The sequence below is a fragment of the Protopterus annectens genome, chromosome 9.part0, assembly GCF_019279795.1.
Source record: "Protopterus annectens isolate FY-2018-M chromosome 9.part0, PAN1.0, whole genome shotgun sequence".
Taxonomy (NCBI): Eukaryota; Metazoa; Chordata; order Ceratodontiformes; family Protopteridae; genus Protopterus; species Protopterus annectens.
The window spans coordinates 814405218-814422026 of record NC_056743.1 but is presented as its reverse complement, the minus strand read 5'-3'; the positions used below and the strand labels follow the sequence as shown (position 1 = coordinate 814422026).

Genomic DNA, 16809 nt, shown 5'->3' with positions numbered 1-16809 from the left:
CTCACAAGACCATAGCTGTTCCTTCATCTGCATCTGTGTGTGGTCTTGCGTTTCCAGAACATAATGGGTTACTACTACTTTCTACCTACATTTATGGTTGTCAGGCTGCTTCTTTCTTGTGTTAATCCATTCACTAATTCACTTCCCTGTTATACGCTTAATCCAGATCAGGGTTTTGAGGAAGCCAGAAGAAACATTTCTGAAAGGAACAGCAGCCCATCGCAGGATCTAAATATATTCCCTCTATGCACAAACGCACATTGTATGTTGTGGATAAACCAAGTTCATGTTCATCTGTTGTTTTCTGGGGTTCATTTTATGTTCACTTGAATAAACCTTAACATGAAGATAATGGCATGTCCAGTAGGTTGCCTGACTTGGTCCCTGTCCATTTGTTCTGTATTTTAATATTAAAGACTACCCAAAGAAATGTTAAAGTGTTATGTGAAATCATTGATATATCTGAAGGCTGTTTGTTTAACTGTCTCATAACGTCTGTGTACATGGGTGTGTATTACCGGTTTTGTAACTGAAGTAATTTAAAGTAAAAATGTAAATAAAGATGTGGTGCATTCCCTTTACTTTGAAGTATACTGCTAGTGATGCAGTCTATGTATAGGAACAAGCACCAATGCAGAAAGCTGTCCTTTTAAGGGACATGATTTGTTGAGGATAATGTGGAGCTCAGCTCTGTAAGCCATATTGAAAGATGTAGTCTTTTTTTTTTTTTTTGTCATAGTGGAAACAGACATGTATTCGACTAAACAGACAGTAAAGTGTTCTGTTGAAAACAAAATGTAAAGAACAGTTTAAGTCAGTATACAGAACATCTGTTTTCACAATTACCTTATATTTTATGAGAGTAATTCTTTTTTTTTGCCTGCCCTTGTTTTGATCTCAGAGAGCTCTCATATACCTGAGCCGTGCTTGCTTCATTTACTGTGTTAGTCATACTTAGGCCAAAAATAGTAATCCAGGCCAAAGTTTTAACTGTAAAAAATGCATGATCATTTAAATGCAGTTCTTATAGTATATTGTCAGTTCAGAATGGTGTTATAAAAATGTGTGTTTTTTAAATATATTTCGTAATGTATTTTTTTAAACAGAAGCCTGTTCACACTTTCGTGTTGTCACAGTGGTCAGCTGCTTGAATATCTTGGATCACAGTGGTTTCCTGTTAATACTTCTGATCTAGGCAATTTGTTCACCCTGTAACTCACACTGAACTGTTTTACAGGCAAGGGGAATAAATTTGTCTTGTGTCCGAACTTGTGTTGTGGTGGCAGAAGAACGACCCCGTATTGCATTAACCCAGTCATTCTCCAAACTTTTCAAGGATCTTGGTTTGTCTCCACGAGCTGTGAGCACGTCCTTTGGATCGAGAGTCAACATGGCCATCTGTTTACAGGTAATAGTGGTGGGGTCACAGTTGACAGTGTGAACTGTGATGCATTAACCAACCTTAATAATCTGTGTGTATCTTTTTTTTTTTTTTTTTTTGCATTTTATAAAAAGTGTTATAGCAGTAATATGATTTTTATGTGTGTTAATGTTTGTTAAATTTCTAGACTCTTGTGTACCAGTATGTTTTTGCATCATTGATTTGTGTACCTTTAGTAGCTGTTTTGCACTAGGTCACTCTTATTTCCTGATTGTCCCTGGGTTGGGGAGTAGTTGAAAGCACTGTTGTCAGAATAACTAGCTGTTGATTTGCATTTTAAACTGTAGCCATGTATAGTCAAACCATAGATCTGTAATTGTAGCCATGTAATAACATTTTTTTTTTGCCTTTTCATCTGTATTATTTATTTACATTTGTCTTCTTGCATTTGGCCAGAGTTATGACTGAAGAGAGTTTTTAGATCATTTCATAAATAAATAAGCAAGAAGTTTTAAGCATTGGGAACATTCTCTTACCCACCTAACTGTTCTCACTGAAATATGTTTCAGAGACATGCTGTTTGAATAGTAGTACTTCTCAAGTTGGTTGTACTGGCTTACCGTTTTGTAGATGTAATATTCTGCATTAAATGTACCGCCCTTTGACAATATCGAAAACATCTGAAAATGAAATTGTCTGAAGGTTTACAAAAAGTAACATGTAGGCTTGAAATAGTTAGATTCTAAATTACACTTCAGGCCCTTATCTGTTAATGTATGTTGTCAACTTTTACTTAAAACTCAGTAAAGTTCTAGAATTTAGACTCTGTAAAAAAGGTGACTCTTTTTATTAATTTTGGAAAACACTTGGGTCTGTTAAAACAGCCATATTCTTGTATTCAAGGGCAGTCAGGTAGCAAGAGGCTAAATGACTTGCACAGGGTCACATAGTATGTGGGAAGATCAATGGGATTCAAACCCATTTCTTCCATTTACCTTTTCACTGTGTTTTATCACAGGATTTAATTTATTTTCCAGATAATTTGCAAAGCTTGCATTTGCAAGATATCATGTAACAGTACCTGCAGAAGCTGGGATTTGGGTGGTGTTCTTATAATATGACATACGTTTATTTTAGTATTAGGACACATCAGTGATGTAACATTGTTTATTTCAAGTAGTATCAGGTTAAGTGGATTAGTCAATTTTGATTATATTCAGCCATGATCTGTAGAAGAGAAAATAATGCAGCGTAATACTCAGAAATAGTAAAGAAGCAGATTCACAGGACATGCAGTTCTTTACAATGAAACAGGTAGTTAAACATGAACTCAGTGTGTTTGTACATTGCTGTTAGATTTAAGTTTGCTTCTTGCCCAGAATCACATGGTTACATGAAAGTGCAGCTATGAGAGGTAACCATGAAAACTGTTGCACTTTATACTTTTTGTATGAGATGCATTTCATTTCAGTAATAAAGGATTACATTATCATCATGATCTGTTGCAAATGTTAAGTAATAACTGTTACGCACGTGAGACAAAACAAAAGGCAGTATGATTGCAGACTGTTGCTGGGAAGTGTAAGTACATTGTGATGTTGTATGGGCTGGCTCAGTCATCTTTTCCTGAATGAGTGAACTCATCCCTTCCTATAGAGGGAGTATGTACATTATTTCTTCTGTTCTTGGGAGGAGATTGACGGTATATGTTTTGCATAGTCAGTTGTGGAATACCCATAATTAGCTTGCCATTTGTGTGGGCTTGAATGGATTGCATTTATAGAAATTTTATTTATTTGCTACCCCACTGCCTGCCAACCATTATTTTCCCTGTGAGGTGAAAGCCAATCACAAAGGCATTATCTAGGCAGACATCAGGGTCCTCCTCTGGCTCATAGAGCTCTTCACCACCCTTCTGCAGCTTTTAAGGATGCTAGCAATACCTGTCTTTGTGGGAGGAGCATGCAAGCTTCCTTTCCTGACTACTCCCTGACTTATGAGGACTGAAACCTTTTGGGCAACACTGCCCTGAGATTCCCGTGGGTATTGCCCAGATGTCTAAGGAAAAAACTCCTCCCCCAAGGATGAATGAGTTGTTCCCCTATCCTGCTCCCTACAGCTTCCATGATCAATAGTTGAACACAGGTCATTTCTCTTTTGTGTGTGAAACTGTCTTTTCTTTAGTAAGTTCATGTTAGTGTTCTTCATTGGTCTCAAATGAAGCTTCAGGTTGCTGTTTTGTTCTTGCCATTATGAGTGTAGGTTATCATGTCAGGACAAGCATGAATGGACTTGGTTTCAACTGTGATGCCTTTGGTTGCCATGTTTGCATTTCTATAAAGAAGGTGACTTGGGCTAGAGAGTGAAGGCCCCTGCAAGAAACGCTAGAGAGGAAGAAGTGAATAAAAAAAAAATCACACTCTTCATTGTCCTAGAGCCACCACCTTCTTTCATCCAGGGAGTTTACTGACCCAAGGTCTGGTCTTCATCTTGGCAATGCAGGTTCCCCGGTTTCTGTAAGATGCATTGCTGATCCTCATATTCATCCTCATCATCTTCCTGATGGGAGCAAGAGTTAGGATAAAGGACTATCAAACCCTTTTGCCTTCATGCTCAGTTGAGGAGAAATGAGGCACACTGGTGTGTTTTTGCTTGAACTAAGTACAGTTCTTTGTCTCTTTTCATTTGGTGCATCCTTCTCTCTGCCTTATAGCATTATCTTTGAACAGCCCGTTTGTCTGCTAAGATTGCACCTAACATGAGGAGTTTGGCTTGTTTGAGGCTGAAAAGTAGCCCATTTTGAGTAAGCCAACGTACTAGTTTAAGAAGGCTAAAATACATAGTAAAGTCTCTTCATAATCTGGGTTTTCTGTAGTTGAAGTTTTATTGAAGCAAAATCAAAGACTTGAATAATCTTTTTCTTTAGAGCAGAGTTTGCATAGGTATATACAAGGCTAATGACCACCAGGGCCTTTATAAGCCTAGCCACACAACCCAATCCAGTTGCAGCTTAATCATGTGTGGCAGCATGCTTATTATGAGGGGTATGTTATGAAGGTGCTAAAACATTATGTGGGGTTTGTTAGTTAATCAATGTTTACTGTTGGTCTCTGTCTATAAGATACATGGGGGCTAGTCCAGGGATGAATTTGCAATTTTCCATCCAGTGGTCAAGGTTACATTCAAATAGGATTAGGGATGGGCTCTGCTTCACATGGATGGCAGTCTGTTCCAGAGCATGTCCTCTGAGTCATGTTCTATTTATGTCACAAGCAAAGTTCAGATTCATGGATCTAGTGTTTCTGGTGTTGCTCATTTTGCTGATGTGCAAAAGCTCTATCAGGGCTGGATCTAAGGATGCCTTATATGCCAAACACAGATGGTCTCCAATATAAGTTGTTGAGAGGCAAAGTATAGAGACAGGGATCTAAGGTGATCTATATAGGACTGTGTATTAATACCCTGGATTCTCTTGGCAAGAAACAACTGGTGGCATCCTAACTGTTGTATATGCCTAGTCTGGTACATACTGAAGAGGGCAACTGTATCCAATGATGAGTCTGATAAGGGATGCGTAGAATGGTACTATAACTTCCTTGGACCTGGATGCCATACCCTTACTTATAAGTTGGTTGAAAGAGAATGATTTCGTTAGTGCCTTGTCCGCGTATTGGTCAAAGTTCAGCTTACTTTCTACATATGTTCTCAGATCTCTAATGGGTTAACTTTTAGGGGCGTCTTATCATTGTAGCATTTTGTCTGGGTAGACATTTTCCCAAAAGACACTATAATGCACATCACTGAACTGAGTTTTAATCCATGGCTGTGGCACTAATCATTTGTTTGTGTTAGACTCTCTTGCAGGATGTTAGTGTCATAGGGGAATTTATGATAACACCCTGTCTGCAGTCATCTGTGAGTTTGATGAGGCAGAGGCCTTTTATATGCGCCTTGACCTCCAAGAGGTAGATGTCAAGCAGGAGTGGGCCCAGCTCGGAGCTCTGTGGTACTTCAGTGGTAACCTGCCTCTTGATGGAGGTTGTCTCACCAATCCTGATTTCTTGGGTCCTGTCTGTGAGCCAGCTGGAAATCCAGTAAGTTGTGCAGGGATTTATGCCTAGTTCAGTGAGTTTGTCCACAATACTTGAGTGGGGTTTTCAAATGCCTGAGCCACATCTAGGTAGGCGGTATGCACTGTTTTCCCTCCATCCATTGCCTTAGTTACCTTCTCAAAGACGTCTACCAGCTTAAGTAGACATGACCTTCCTTTGACAAAACCAAACTGGGATAGGTCCAGTGTTTGTACGTTGCCAGTGTCTTTGTTTATTTATTTATGTACTTATATTTGATTAATGGGGTAATGCACGGACCTCAGTGGACCATTTGCAGGTACAGCCTGGGTGAATAGGATCACATAAGAAATGAGTAAAACTTATTTACATACATAAGGATATGCTAAAAACAAATATATATATATATATATATATATATATATATATATATATATATATACATATATATATATACGTATACACGTTTATGGATGCAAGAATACACTACAACATATAGTTCAAGAAGCAGTTAACAGTGTGAAAACATGGATGGCAAAATAGAATTATGCTTAGCAGAGCTTTATGGAAAAGCTGTAGCCATAATTACTGAGATGCCTTATGCTACAGTAATTGCAAGATGTCATTATATAGAAGAGGTATGCAGACATTAGAAGAGGCAAGTGAGAATAGTTGCAAGAAAAGATATCATGGGAAGAAAACTGAGAAAAGGTCAGAGAGGCATGCAGAGGGTAGAGGAGTAGAAAGGAAAAGAAGTGTGAAAGTGATGCAAAGAGGGAAGTAGAATGAATGAGAGGCAGTAAGTAAGGGGATGACAAGATTGAGATAAGGAAAGGTGAAATAGGGATAAAGTGGTGTGTGAGAGACCTGTTGTCCATGTGACATTGACCATGTTGAACATTTCCATTATAGTTCTTTTCATGGCTTGGCATATTAGACTAGACAGATTAATGGGTCTGTAGTTTCCAGGGTCAGTTCATGGTCCACCCTTGTAAAGGGTGATAACCGTTGCCATCCTCCATTTGCTTGGTATGTAGTCTTGAGGCTGTAGTTGAAAAGTGGCTGATGTGGTCCTGGTAGGTCATGTTTTAGGCTATTTAAGAAGCAGCGTAGGATGTTGTCAAGCCACATTGAGGCTGTGCATTTAGCCTTAGTGAGTGCCACTATGAGTTACTTCCTGCTGAAAGTTTGTGCTGAATTTATCGGTCATCAGATTTGTTGTGTCACTTTGCTCAATGAAGATGGTACTATTTACTACCGGTTCTGCACACTGTTGTATGTTACTTTTGAGGTTTTACACATAGATGTAGAAGACATGGTGGTTGTCTTTAGCCTGAGTAGCTATCTTGACCTTGTAATTGAACTTGATGGATTTAATTTGCCCTCTTAGTTTCCTGTTCAGTGAGCTGTAGTCATTATTAGAATTGCTGATGTTCTTAGTGTTTCACTGTTGCAGTCCTACCATATGAGTTATCCGGCTCCCGGTAGACCTCAGTCAGCCCGAATACCAGAGTCCTCGGTATATGATGTTGGCTCCCATCGGTTGTAAACTGATGTCATAACATCAAGTATAAAGGGAGGCGACCGACGCCATTTCCTCAGTCTTTCTTGCTGTGGAGCCTGAAGCAGATGCAATTCACACTAGTGCCGGTCGGCCATTTACCTTCTTTCTGCATTCTGACTACCAAGTTGAAGATGCCTTCAAGTAAGTACCCCATTGGAGATCCTCTTTTCTTGCTTTAACGAATGTCGGATAAAGTTAATAACTGTCTTGCCTGTGGAAAACAGATTCCGCACCGTGATTTTCATTCCTATTGTATAACTTGTTTGGGCCTTGAGCACGACATCCCTAACTGTGATCTCTGTGCTTCCTTCAACCCACGTACCATATGCCACAGAGCTAAGATTTTATATAAGTATTTTGGAATCTGGCCTAAGTTCGTCAGTATGGCGTCTTCTGGTCTCCCAACTTCGGATATATCTAGGAAATGCAAGGACAAGGATCGCAACAGGCCTAGGGTTAAAGCTGCTAGTGACACGCCGGTGAAATTGGTCGTCGGCCCAGCAGTAGCTACTGAGGTGCTTTTGCAGCCCCTACAGTCTGCAGATTTTCAGCCGCAGGCCTCTGCCAAGATGTTTGCGGAGTCCTCCATGCCGCAGGCTGCTATCTTCTCTTCAGACCTTCCGCCTGTTCGCCGCCTCAGATGGGTCTGGAGCCGGCACTGGCATCCCACACATCTTCTCTTCGACATGAGACCAGAGCCAGACTGACTACCTTAGCTCACACTTCTGCAGTTGCTAGGCCTCCCAAGTCCCTCCGGATTACTAGCAAAACTTTCAGCTGCAAATCTACCCACAAGTGGGCATCTGCCTCCTCTCCTGTGCCTCATTCCCAGTTGGTAAAGATGGCTAGTGATCTTCTTACCCTTATTAAGGGCTCTCGCGCCCCCCCCCCTTCCAAGAGGGCTAGGGAATTGTCTCCTGATGTTTTGTCTGAATCAGATCCTGAGGTTTCCAGTATTTCTGCTGGTGAGGAAGGAAATTCTCAACGTTTTTCTGGCTTTGAGGATTCTGATACTGAGGATTCTATCCCCTCTGCCTCCCCTCCAGAAGATTTTTCCTTTGGGGATACTTTGAATACTCTTAGGGAGCACTTTAAATGGGAAAGTCAGGATTTCCCTCAGTCTAAGAGGAGGATCCGGAAATTTTTAGATTTGCCACAGCATAAACCTCTGGCAATACCTCCTGTTTTGGAAGTTGTGGATGATGTTTTCATTGAAAATTCTTTAACTCCTAGTTCTGTTCCTCCTGCTCCCAGAAAACCTGATAGGTATTATAGGGTTCCTGATTCTCATCAGTTTCTTTTTCGAAACCCTACTGCTGATCCTGAGATTATTTTTCAAGGTCCCAAGGGTGTTAAGGCTACTATTTCTAAAAACCCTGTACCTTCTCATAAGGAGTCTAGGGCCTTGGACAGGTGGGGTAAAAAGGTCTATACCTCTGCAACTCTTGCCATTAGATCTGTAAATTGTCTTTTTCATGTGCTTAAGTATCAGCAACATACTTTGGAGGCTATTAAGGCTAAGCTTGGTGATATTCCTTCCATGTCAGAGAACAGAGATATACAAGATTTACTAAATTCTGCCACTCTGGTTAATAAGCATTCTCTTCGTTGTGGTTTTGACACCTTGGAGGCTTCCTACAGAGCAGCAGCCACTGGTTCCATTATTAGAAGGCATGCTTGACTTAGGGAGCAGCCTCTTTCTGAACCTGTAAAATCTAAATTGCTGGATGTTCCTTTGCACAAAGACAACCTTTTTTGTAAGGCTGAGAAGGTACTGAAAAAGTTGGAGGATAAGGCAAAATCTATGCAAGCTGTAAAAGATTTCCTTCAGGTTCAGCCTTCTCTCTTTAGTAGGTATTATCCTTTCAAAAACTGGTCTTTCCCCTGATCCTGGCAAGCAGGGTCACTCTAGGCCTAGGGGTTTCAGATCTTCCAGAGGGCAGGCTTCTGCCCCTCAGAGGACTAAACAATGGCATCCTTCTGCTAAATCGGGGAGTTAAAGCCAGCTTCCCAAAGCAAGCATTCTCAATGACTCCACCCTTCTTGTGCCTACCTCTGCGGGCCCAGTGTTTCCTTTGGAGGGAAGGTTAGCCAGGTTTGCAGGGGTATGGTCAGCCATCACAGATGACAAATGAGTACTCAACAATGTAAACCAAGGTTACAAGTTTTATTTTCAAACCTTCCCTGTTCTACAAGGTTCCCCAGACATTCCCAGAACTCTCAGGACAGAGGTAGAGAATCAAATTTCTTCTCTACTGACTATGGGGCTATAGAGCCATTTCCTGCAAATCAGGCAGACCTAGGTTTTTATTCATGACTTTTTCTGGTACCCAAAAAAAGGAGGCACCTGGTGCCTTATTCTGGATCTGTCTATTCTAAACACTTTTCTGGTGATTCCCAAATTCAAGATGCTCACTCTTCAACACTTACTGCCAGTGTTGGACAAGGATTCATGGCTGGTAACTTTGGATCTCAAGGAGGCTTATCTGCACATCCCAATAAGGGAAAGTTGCAGGCAGTGTCTTCGTTTCAGGGGTATAGAGCAACACTTCCAATTCTCTGCACTGCCTTTGGCTTGTCTACTGCTCCCCAAAGTTTTCAATAAGTGCCTGGAGCCATTGCTTTTTGCAGGCAGAGGAACATTCAAATTTATCCTTACCTGGACAACTGTCTCATTCAAGCAAACTCCCCAGAACAGTTAAAAAGGATTTGGACTTAATGAAGAACATTCTTACTTCTTTGGGTTACACTCTCAACGAGAAGAAGTCAATGTTGGTTCCTACAAGGGAGATTGTTTTCCTGGGAGTGAGTCTGAATACAGCCACCCAGGTGGTATTCCTCCCTCAAGACAAACAACAAGATCTGTCGGCATATTTCTAGAACTTGGCAAGCATAACCCAGCTTTCTGCAAGGCAATTCCTGGGGTTCATGGCTTCATATATCCTGATGATCCCATATGCAAGGCTGCATATGAGAAAACTTCAATGGTACCTCAAGAACCTTTGGTGTTACACACAGGACTTCGACTTGCTTCTTCCCCTTATTCCCTATCTACAGCTGGAGTTTCTCTGGTGGGCAACAGCCTGTTCTCAGATCAAGGGTCTGCCTTTCTGCCCGCCACCTGCCAGCTGGACTCTCACCACAGACGCCTCAGATTATGCATGGGGGGCACATCTGGAAGGCAGGAGCTTGCAAGGGACTTGGAGCACTCAACAGATTCATCTGCACATAAACTTAAAAGAATTGATGGCAGTGCAGCAGGCCTTGCTGGCTTTCAAGGACCTACTCTACCCTGGGAGTCTTCGGATCAGGACTGACAACACCACAGTCATGTGGTACATCAACAGGCATGGGAGGACTCACTCTTATCCTTTGTGCAGACACAGCATGAAACTATGGTCCTTAGCAGCTTCCATGGGCATATATCTCATAGCCTAGTATCTTCCAAGGAGGCTAAACTCCTTGACGTATCAATTGAGCAGACATGTTCTGGATCCTCCCGAGTAGCAACTGAACAAGATCATTTTCCATCGCATCACTCAGCATTGGGGCACTCCTCAGGTGGATTTTTTCTCCTCTCACACCAATCATCTCCTTCCAACCTTCTGCACCAGGGAGTTTCACAACAAAGCATGGAGAGTGGATGCTTTGTCCTTCCCATGGACACAACTCTCAATTTATGCCTTCCCCGCTCTGCCTCTTCTTCCCAGAGTGCTGCTAAAGATAAGGGACGAAAAACCAAAGGCTGTTCTTATAGCACCAGATTGGCCCAGGCAGCATTGGTATCCCCTTCTTCGCAGCCTTTCCCAAGCTCAGCCTTGGCATCTTCCCCTGGTACCAGATCTGTTGGTTCAGGAAGGGGGAAAGTTTTTTCATCCTCATCTTTAAATTCTGCATTTAACTGCCTGGCTAATACTTTAAATCTTTCCCAGCAGGTGGTTAATGTTCTTCTTGAGGCCAGGAGGCCTAGCACCAGGAAATCCTATGCAGTTAAATGGAAGAGATTTTGCTCTTGGATGTAGGCTAAAGGAGAAGAGTCTTCCCAACCTTCTCTTTCCCTCATTCTTGATTATCTAGCAGGTTTGCTTAATGGTGGACTTTCCTTTTCTTTAATTAAGATTCATGCTTCAGCAATTTCTGCTCATTGTTCTTTTGAGCAACCAATTTTTTCTCACCCCTTGATGAAACAGTTCCTGAAGGGAGCTAGCAATCTTAGACCTCCCAGAAGAGCTCCTACTCCTGCTTGGGATCTTAATTTTGTCCTGGAGAAGCTTACTCTTCCTCCCTTTGAACCTGCTGCCTCTGCAGATTTAAAGTTCCTTTCATGGAAGACTGCCTATCTTTTGGCTATTACTTTTACCAGAAGGGTTTCTGAGCTGCAGGCCTTAATGGCAGTAGAACCTTTCATTATTTTTCATACAGACTGGGTTTCTTTGAGAACTAATCCCTCCTTTATACCTAAGGTGGTTTCCAGTCTGACACTTAATCAGTCTATTCATCTGCCTACATTCTTCAGTAACCCCCAGAATAAAGGGGAAAGGATTCTGCAATCTCTTGATGTGCACAGACAGTTGAGATTTTACTTAAATAGATCTAAACCCTTTCGGAAGTCTCAGCAGTTGTTAGTTAGTTTTGCTCCTGGGGATCAGGGTAAAGCTGTTTCCAAACAAACTGTCTCCAGATGGATTGCTTATTGTTTTCACTTTTGTTACCTGCAGCATGGAAAGGTCCCCCCCCCCCCCCCGAGTATTAGGACCCATTCTACTAGAGCAGCCTCTACTTCTGCAGCTGTTTTGAGAGGTGTGCCTACTAAGGACATTCTAGAAGCAGCTACTTGGTCTTCTGTCCATACTTTCATAAAGCATTACAACCTATCTTTGTTTTCTAAATCTAGGGCTGGTTTTGCCTCTGCAGTTTTGCAAGGCCTCCTTACCATCCCTTAATCTGTTATTCTTCCTCCTCCCTTTTGTTTTCTTCCTGGGCTTTGGGAATCAACCCTTATGTTAGGACTGCAACAGTGAAACATGAAGAACATAGTACAGTTGTGTACACTTACCATAAATGTAGATGTTCGAGTGTATTCACTGTTGCAGTCCTGGTTTCCCACCCTTCATTCCCCTTTTTTCCTAAGGCACAGACTACTTATGTTATTTTTGGATGGCTTTTTTCCAGGGTGTTTCCTTCCTGGTTTGGCCTTCTTTTGCGGGCTCCTGACAGTTAAGGCAAGAAAAACTGAGGAAATGGCGTCAGCCACCTCCCTTTATACCTGACATTCTGACATCAGTTTACAACCGACGGCAGCCGACGTTATATATCGAGGACTCTGGTATTCGGGCCAACTGAGGGCTACTGGGAGCCGGATAACCCATATGTTAGGACTGCAACAGTGAATACACTCGACCATCTCCATTTATGATAAGTGTACACAATTGTACTTTTCTGACTTTGGCCATGACTTTTTTTTCCTTTTGTTATATACCCTGTTAAGATTAGGATTCTTCCAGTGTGTTTTGTTTTGGGAGAGTTGTTTCAGGATTACTTCTTGTAGGTCCAGCAGCCTCTTGGAAGCCATTTACATGTTTATACAGTGTTTCTTTGAATAATTTTGCATACGCTTTTATAAACTCTTAATTGGGCGGGGCATTGAATTTTGACAAACTGTCACTTAGGATGCAGTTTACATCAGAATAGTTTCCAACTGTAACAGTTTTTTCTGGATTTTCCAAATTGATTTTTATTTCGAATGAGACAGCTTTGTGATTTGACCTCATCAGTGAGGACATGACACAGGGCTGCTGCATTGCTCTCCCATATTGGTATTAGCAAGGCCCAGTATGTTTGAACTTCTGGTTGAAATGCACCCTAACTAATCAAGGGCATTTCTGTTATTAAAGTCCAGGAAATGTACCTGCATGTTCGTGGCAGTATGTGTTTTCCAGTCTGTAGAGGGGTAGTTGAAGTCTTGCATAAATAGAGTGTTCACTTGGATGAAGAATGTCTCCAGTAAATTTAGATAAAAGTTGTGAGATTCTTGAGACATAGATGGTGATCTGTAGCTTGCTAAGATATGGTAAGGGACTCTATCTGAGGTGATTTGCATGTGCATGAACTCCAGGGGATCACCCTGTTTAATCAACTTTGAGGTATACATGTTGCTAATGTAGATCACAACACCTCCATCTCTAGTTCCTATCTGTGTGGTTGATGGTCTTAATGTGTGGAAGGCACTTTAGCCTTGCACTGCTGGAGTACGTAATTTAGCTTTAAACCATGCCTCGGTAATGGCACAGATGTCCATATTCTCCAGAGTGAGGAAAGCTTGTAATATGTTGAGTTTTTTTGTTAAGCCTCTTGGCATTGAGTATTAACACCTTTAGGTTCCTTTGGGTTTTAGTTGTTATGCTTGTAAGTTTATCACTTTGGCGATAAAATTGTAGTCAAAATCCAGAAGCCCAGGGGGGATAGGTACAAACAATCTTTGACAAAGCAACATGGTTTGTTGACTATGTTTTCCCAGGCTGACAGACAGTGAATCTCCCTGGACTGACGCTAGAAGCTAGGACCGTTGTTAAGAGACATATTCAGAGAGGTCCGTAATGTCTCTATTCATCTATATAATCCAGAGATGTATGTCTCAGGTCATTTATGTCCACATGGGCTATGATAGGATCATACTGGTACCTGTGGTAGAGTAACTTGAGTGTGTGTGTAACTTGTTGGATCCTGGCTTCAGGTAAGCAACTGACTGTAATCTTCTCCTTGTCCAGTCTAGTAAGTGAGGCATCTGTGTGTCACTTGCCTTATGGGCTTTGTTTTCAGGGGTCCATTGTTTCTAAGCTTATGTGTGGTGTTTGCTGTTTCTTTTGGTGTATGCTTTAGAGATTGCTGAGGATAGGCATTGTTGTTTGCAGACTTAGGCGGTCTTTGAGGTATGGGGAAATTGCGTTTTGGTGCCTCATTGTAGATTGTCTGTGTGAACACTATGTGTGTTGGATGCAGTGTGTGTTTTCTTGAAAACCTTGTTTGTCTGCAAGAGTTTTGCCTCTAATGAAATTGTTTATGTACATCTCTCACATACTTTGTTGATTTTTTAAGGATTTAAAGGTTGTCTGAACATGAGACAATTACTGCATTGTCTCAGGATGCCAATATCTACCAAGCTAGCTACAGAGACATTTAGAAATTGCATATCCATGTTGTCAGGGTCTGTATTAAGGTAGGCTATTAGGGTTTGGGAATTTGGTATCATAGGGTAGTCTGTAGGGTTATGGACTAGAGATGAATAGTCCTAAGGTGTATGGTATTAGATAGTGCTTAGGATATGGTATTGTATAGTGCTTGGGCATGGTATTAGATAGTACTAGGATATGGTAATAGTGCTAGGTTATGGTATTGTCTAGTGCTGTCTGACCTACAAACTAGCTGCTCTGAGCTTTACTTTGAGCAATACATCACTAAACTGCAGGTTACAGCCCCAGTACAGGTTTTACAGATTAACTTCTGTGTTTTACAACTCAGACTAGGCCCTCACCTACTGCTACTAGATGGAACATCCCAGTCCTCTTAATATAAAAGCACAAAAAAATTGCTTTAATGTGTATGCTGCTACAAAACAACTTTTAACAGACTAGATAATCAAGGTGATTTAAAGTCAGAGAAAATAGCAAGTCCATCTGAGCAAATGCAGTCATTTCATCCTTAAATACAGATAAATGTACAAATAAAACAGGAAAACAGTAGTCGATCAATGAAGTAGTTTCTAGAAGTATGATTTTTAAACTCAAGGATCTAGCTTGTGCCTGGATGGCACGTGATGCAAGAAAATCACTTCAGAGGCACAGGAGAGGACACCAAGTGTTGCTGAGCTCTGTCGGAATCAGCCAAGAGCCTCTCAAACATGCCAGATTTATACAGATACTTAAAACAAAGGAAACTATGTAGAATCCCTTTTAGCAGGGTCAAAATTACAGGAATAAATCAATTAAGTACCAAAAAATACAAACTGGACTTCCAGGATCGCTGAACATTGAGTAATTGCTTAATTCTAGCTCTCCCAGTGGGAAAACAGAAACTCAGCAGAAAAGGCCAGTAGACTTGTATTTATGGGTAAATTTCAGTAACTGGCTAGTAAGTTTACTGCTTGGATGCCAGGAAAAAGGAAATAACAGAGGACCTGGAACAAAATCAGCTACAAAATGTGAGGAAGAAATACTGACTGGGGAAAGTTCTGCAGCTTTTCAGCAAAAAGCAATGCAATCTTCAGAGATGAATTCCAGTAACCTGTAGGAAGATATAAGACAACTGCACACAGACCTGGTTAAAATAAAACACTACTGGAGTATATCAACACAGACAACAAAAGGCTGGAAAAAATGGAAGAAGCTTTTCAGATGAGGTGATAAAGCTGCAAAAATCAGTGGTCAAAATGAAGAAAAGGCTGGATGAATATGAGACTGCTCAGGAACAGATGTTTCAAAAAATAATAGAATTAGAGGACAGAGCACGTAAGGAAAAGTACAGTTTTGTACCTACCATAAATGTAGATGTTTGAGTGTTCACCCTGCTGCAGTCATCACACTTGGGTTATCCTGTCATCAGGCGGTCCCGCAGTCGGCCGGATTTCCAAAGTCTTGGTCCGACGTCGGTTGCTGTCGCCTCTTCCCTGACATCAGAGCACCAGGGGTACATATACTGCAACCAACGCCATTTTCTTCAGTTTTTCTTGCCCCAGATGTCAGGTGCCCCCACAAGGATGATCCAAATTAGTACCAAAAGGTGTGAACACTGTACAAACACAAAAAACCCTTCAGCTATAAGCAAATACATCAGTAAGGCATAGCAAAGGTTTAGCCAATAGATCAGAGGGGTTGGAGGGAGGGTAACCTGGACTGCAGCAGGGTGAACACTCGAACATCTACATTTATGGTAGGTACAAAACTGTACTATGTTCATTGTGCTACCCTGCTGCAGTCATCACACTTGGGTTGAGTCACAAAGCTAAGGTAGGGTGGAGGCATCATAGAGGGTTAGTGGAGGCAATGAGGCCCTGCAGAACTGCAGTGGCGAATCCTGCCCTGGACTTAGAATAAAGAGGTAAGTGATAGTGTTTGGTGAAGGTGTGTACAGAACTCCAAGTTGCAGCTTCTAAAATTTCCTTGGTAGGAACCCCCCAGAAAAAGGCTGTAGAGGTAGCTGTTGCCCTGGTAGAGTGGGATCTAATGGTAGGAGGAACTGGTTTCCCATGATGGGTATAGCAGAATCGTATGCAATGGCCTATCCATTTAGAAATGGTTTGCTTGGACATGGCCCTCCCTTGAGAAGCTGTAGCATAGGAAACGAAGAGCTGGTCAGTTTTTCTGAAAGCCTTAGTTTTATCCAAGTAGTAACAAAGCTGCCTGTGAATGTCCAAGGAATGCAGGAGTCTCTCACCTTTGTTCTGTGGATTGGGGAAGAAAGGGGGTAGGTGGATGGTTTGATTTAAAGCTACACTGGAAACCACCTTAGGCATGAAGGAAGGATTAGTTTGTAGAGAAACTCCGTCTTGATGAAAAATGAGGAAAGGTTCCACTGCCATAAGTGCCTGTAATTCTGAGACTCTCCTAGCAGAAGTTATTGCCAGGAGCAGGGCAGTCTTCCAAGATAGGAACTGAAGGTCTGCAGAAAAAGCTGGTTCAAAGGGAGGTAGCGTTAGTTTTTCCAGAACAAAGTTGAGGTCCCATGTTGGTGTAGGAGCTCTTCTAGGTGGTCTAATGTTTTTTGCCCCTCTGAGGAACTGTCTTAGAAGAGGATTTGAA

General features: G+C 41.6%; 1 protein-coding gene across 3 annotated transcripts in view; it reads left to right on the top strand.

Annotated features, from left to right (window-relative positions):
• DIP2B (disco interacting protein 2 homolog B) overlaps positions 1-16809 on the top strand; it is a 2678679-nt gene that overhangs the window by 2346005 nt on the left and 315865 nt on the right. For all 3 annotated transcript variants that reach the window (XM_044083475.1, XM_044083472.1, XM_044083474.1), the window contains exon 32: positions 1238-1408. In XM_044083475.1, the coding sequence (XP_043939410.1) occupies positions 1238-1408 (171 nt within the window). The remainder of the gene's footprint in view (positions 1-1237; positions 1409-16809) is intronic.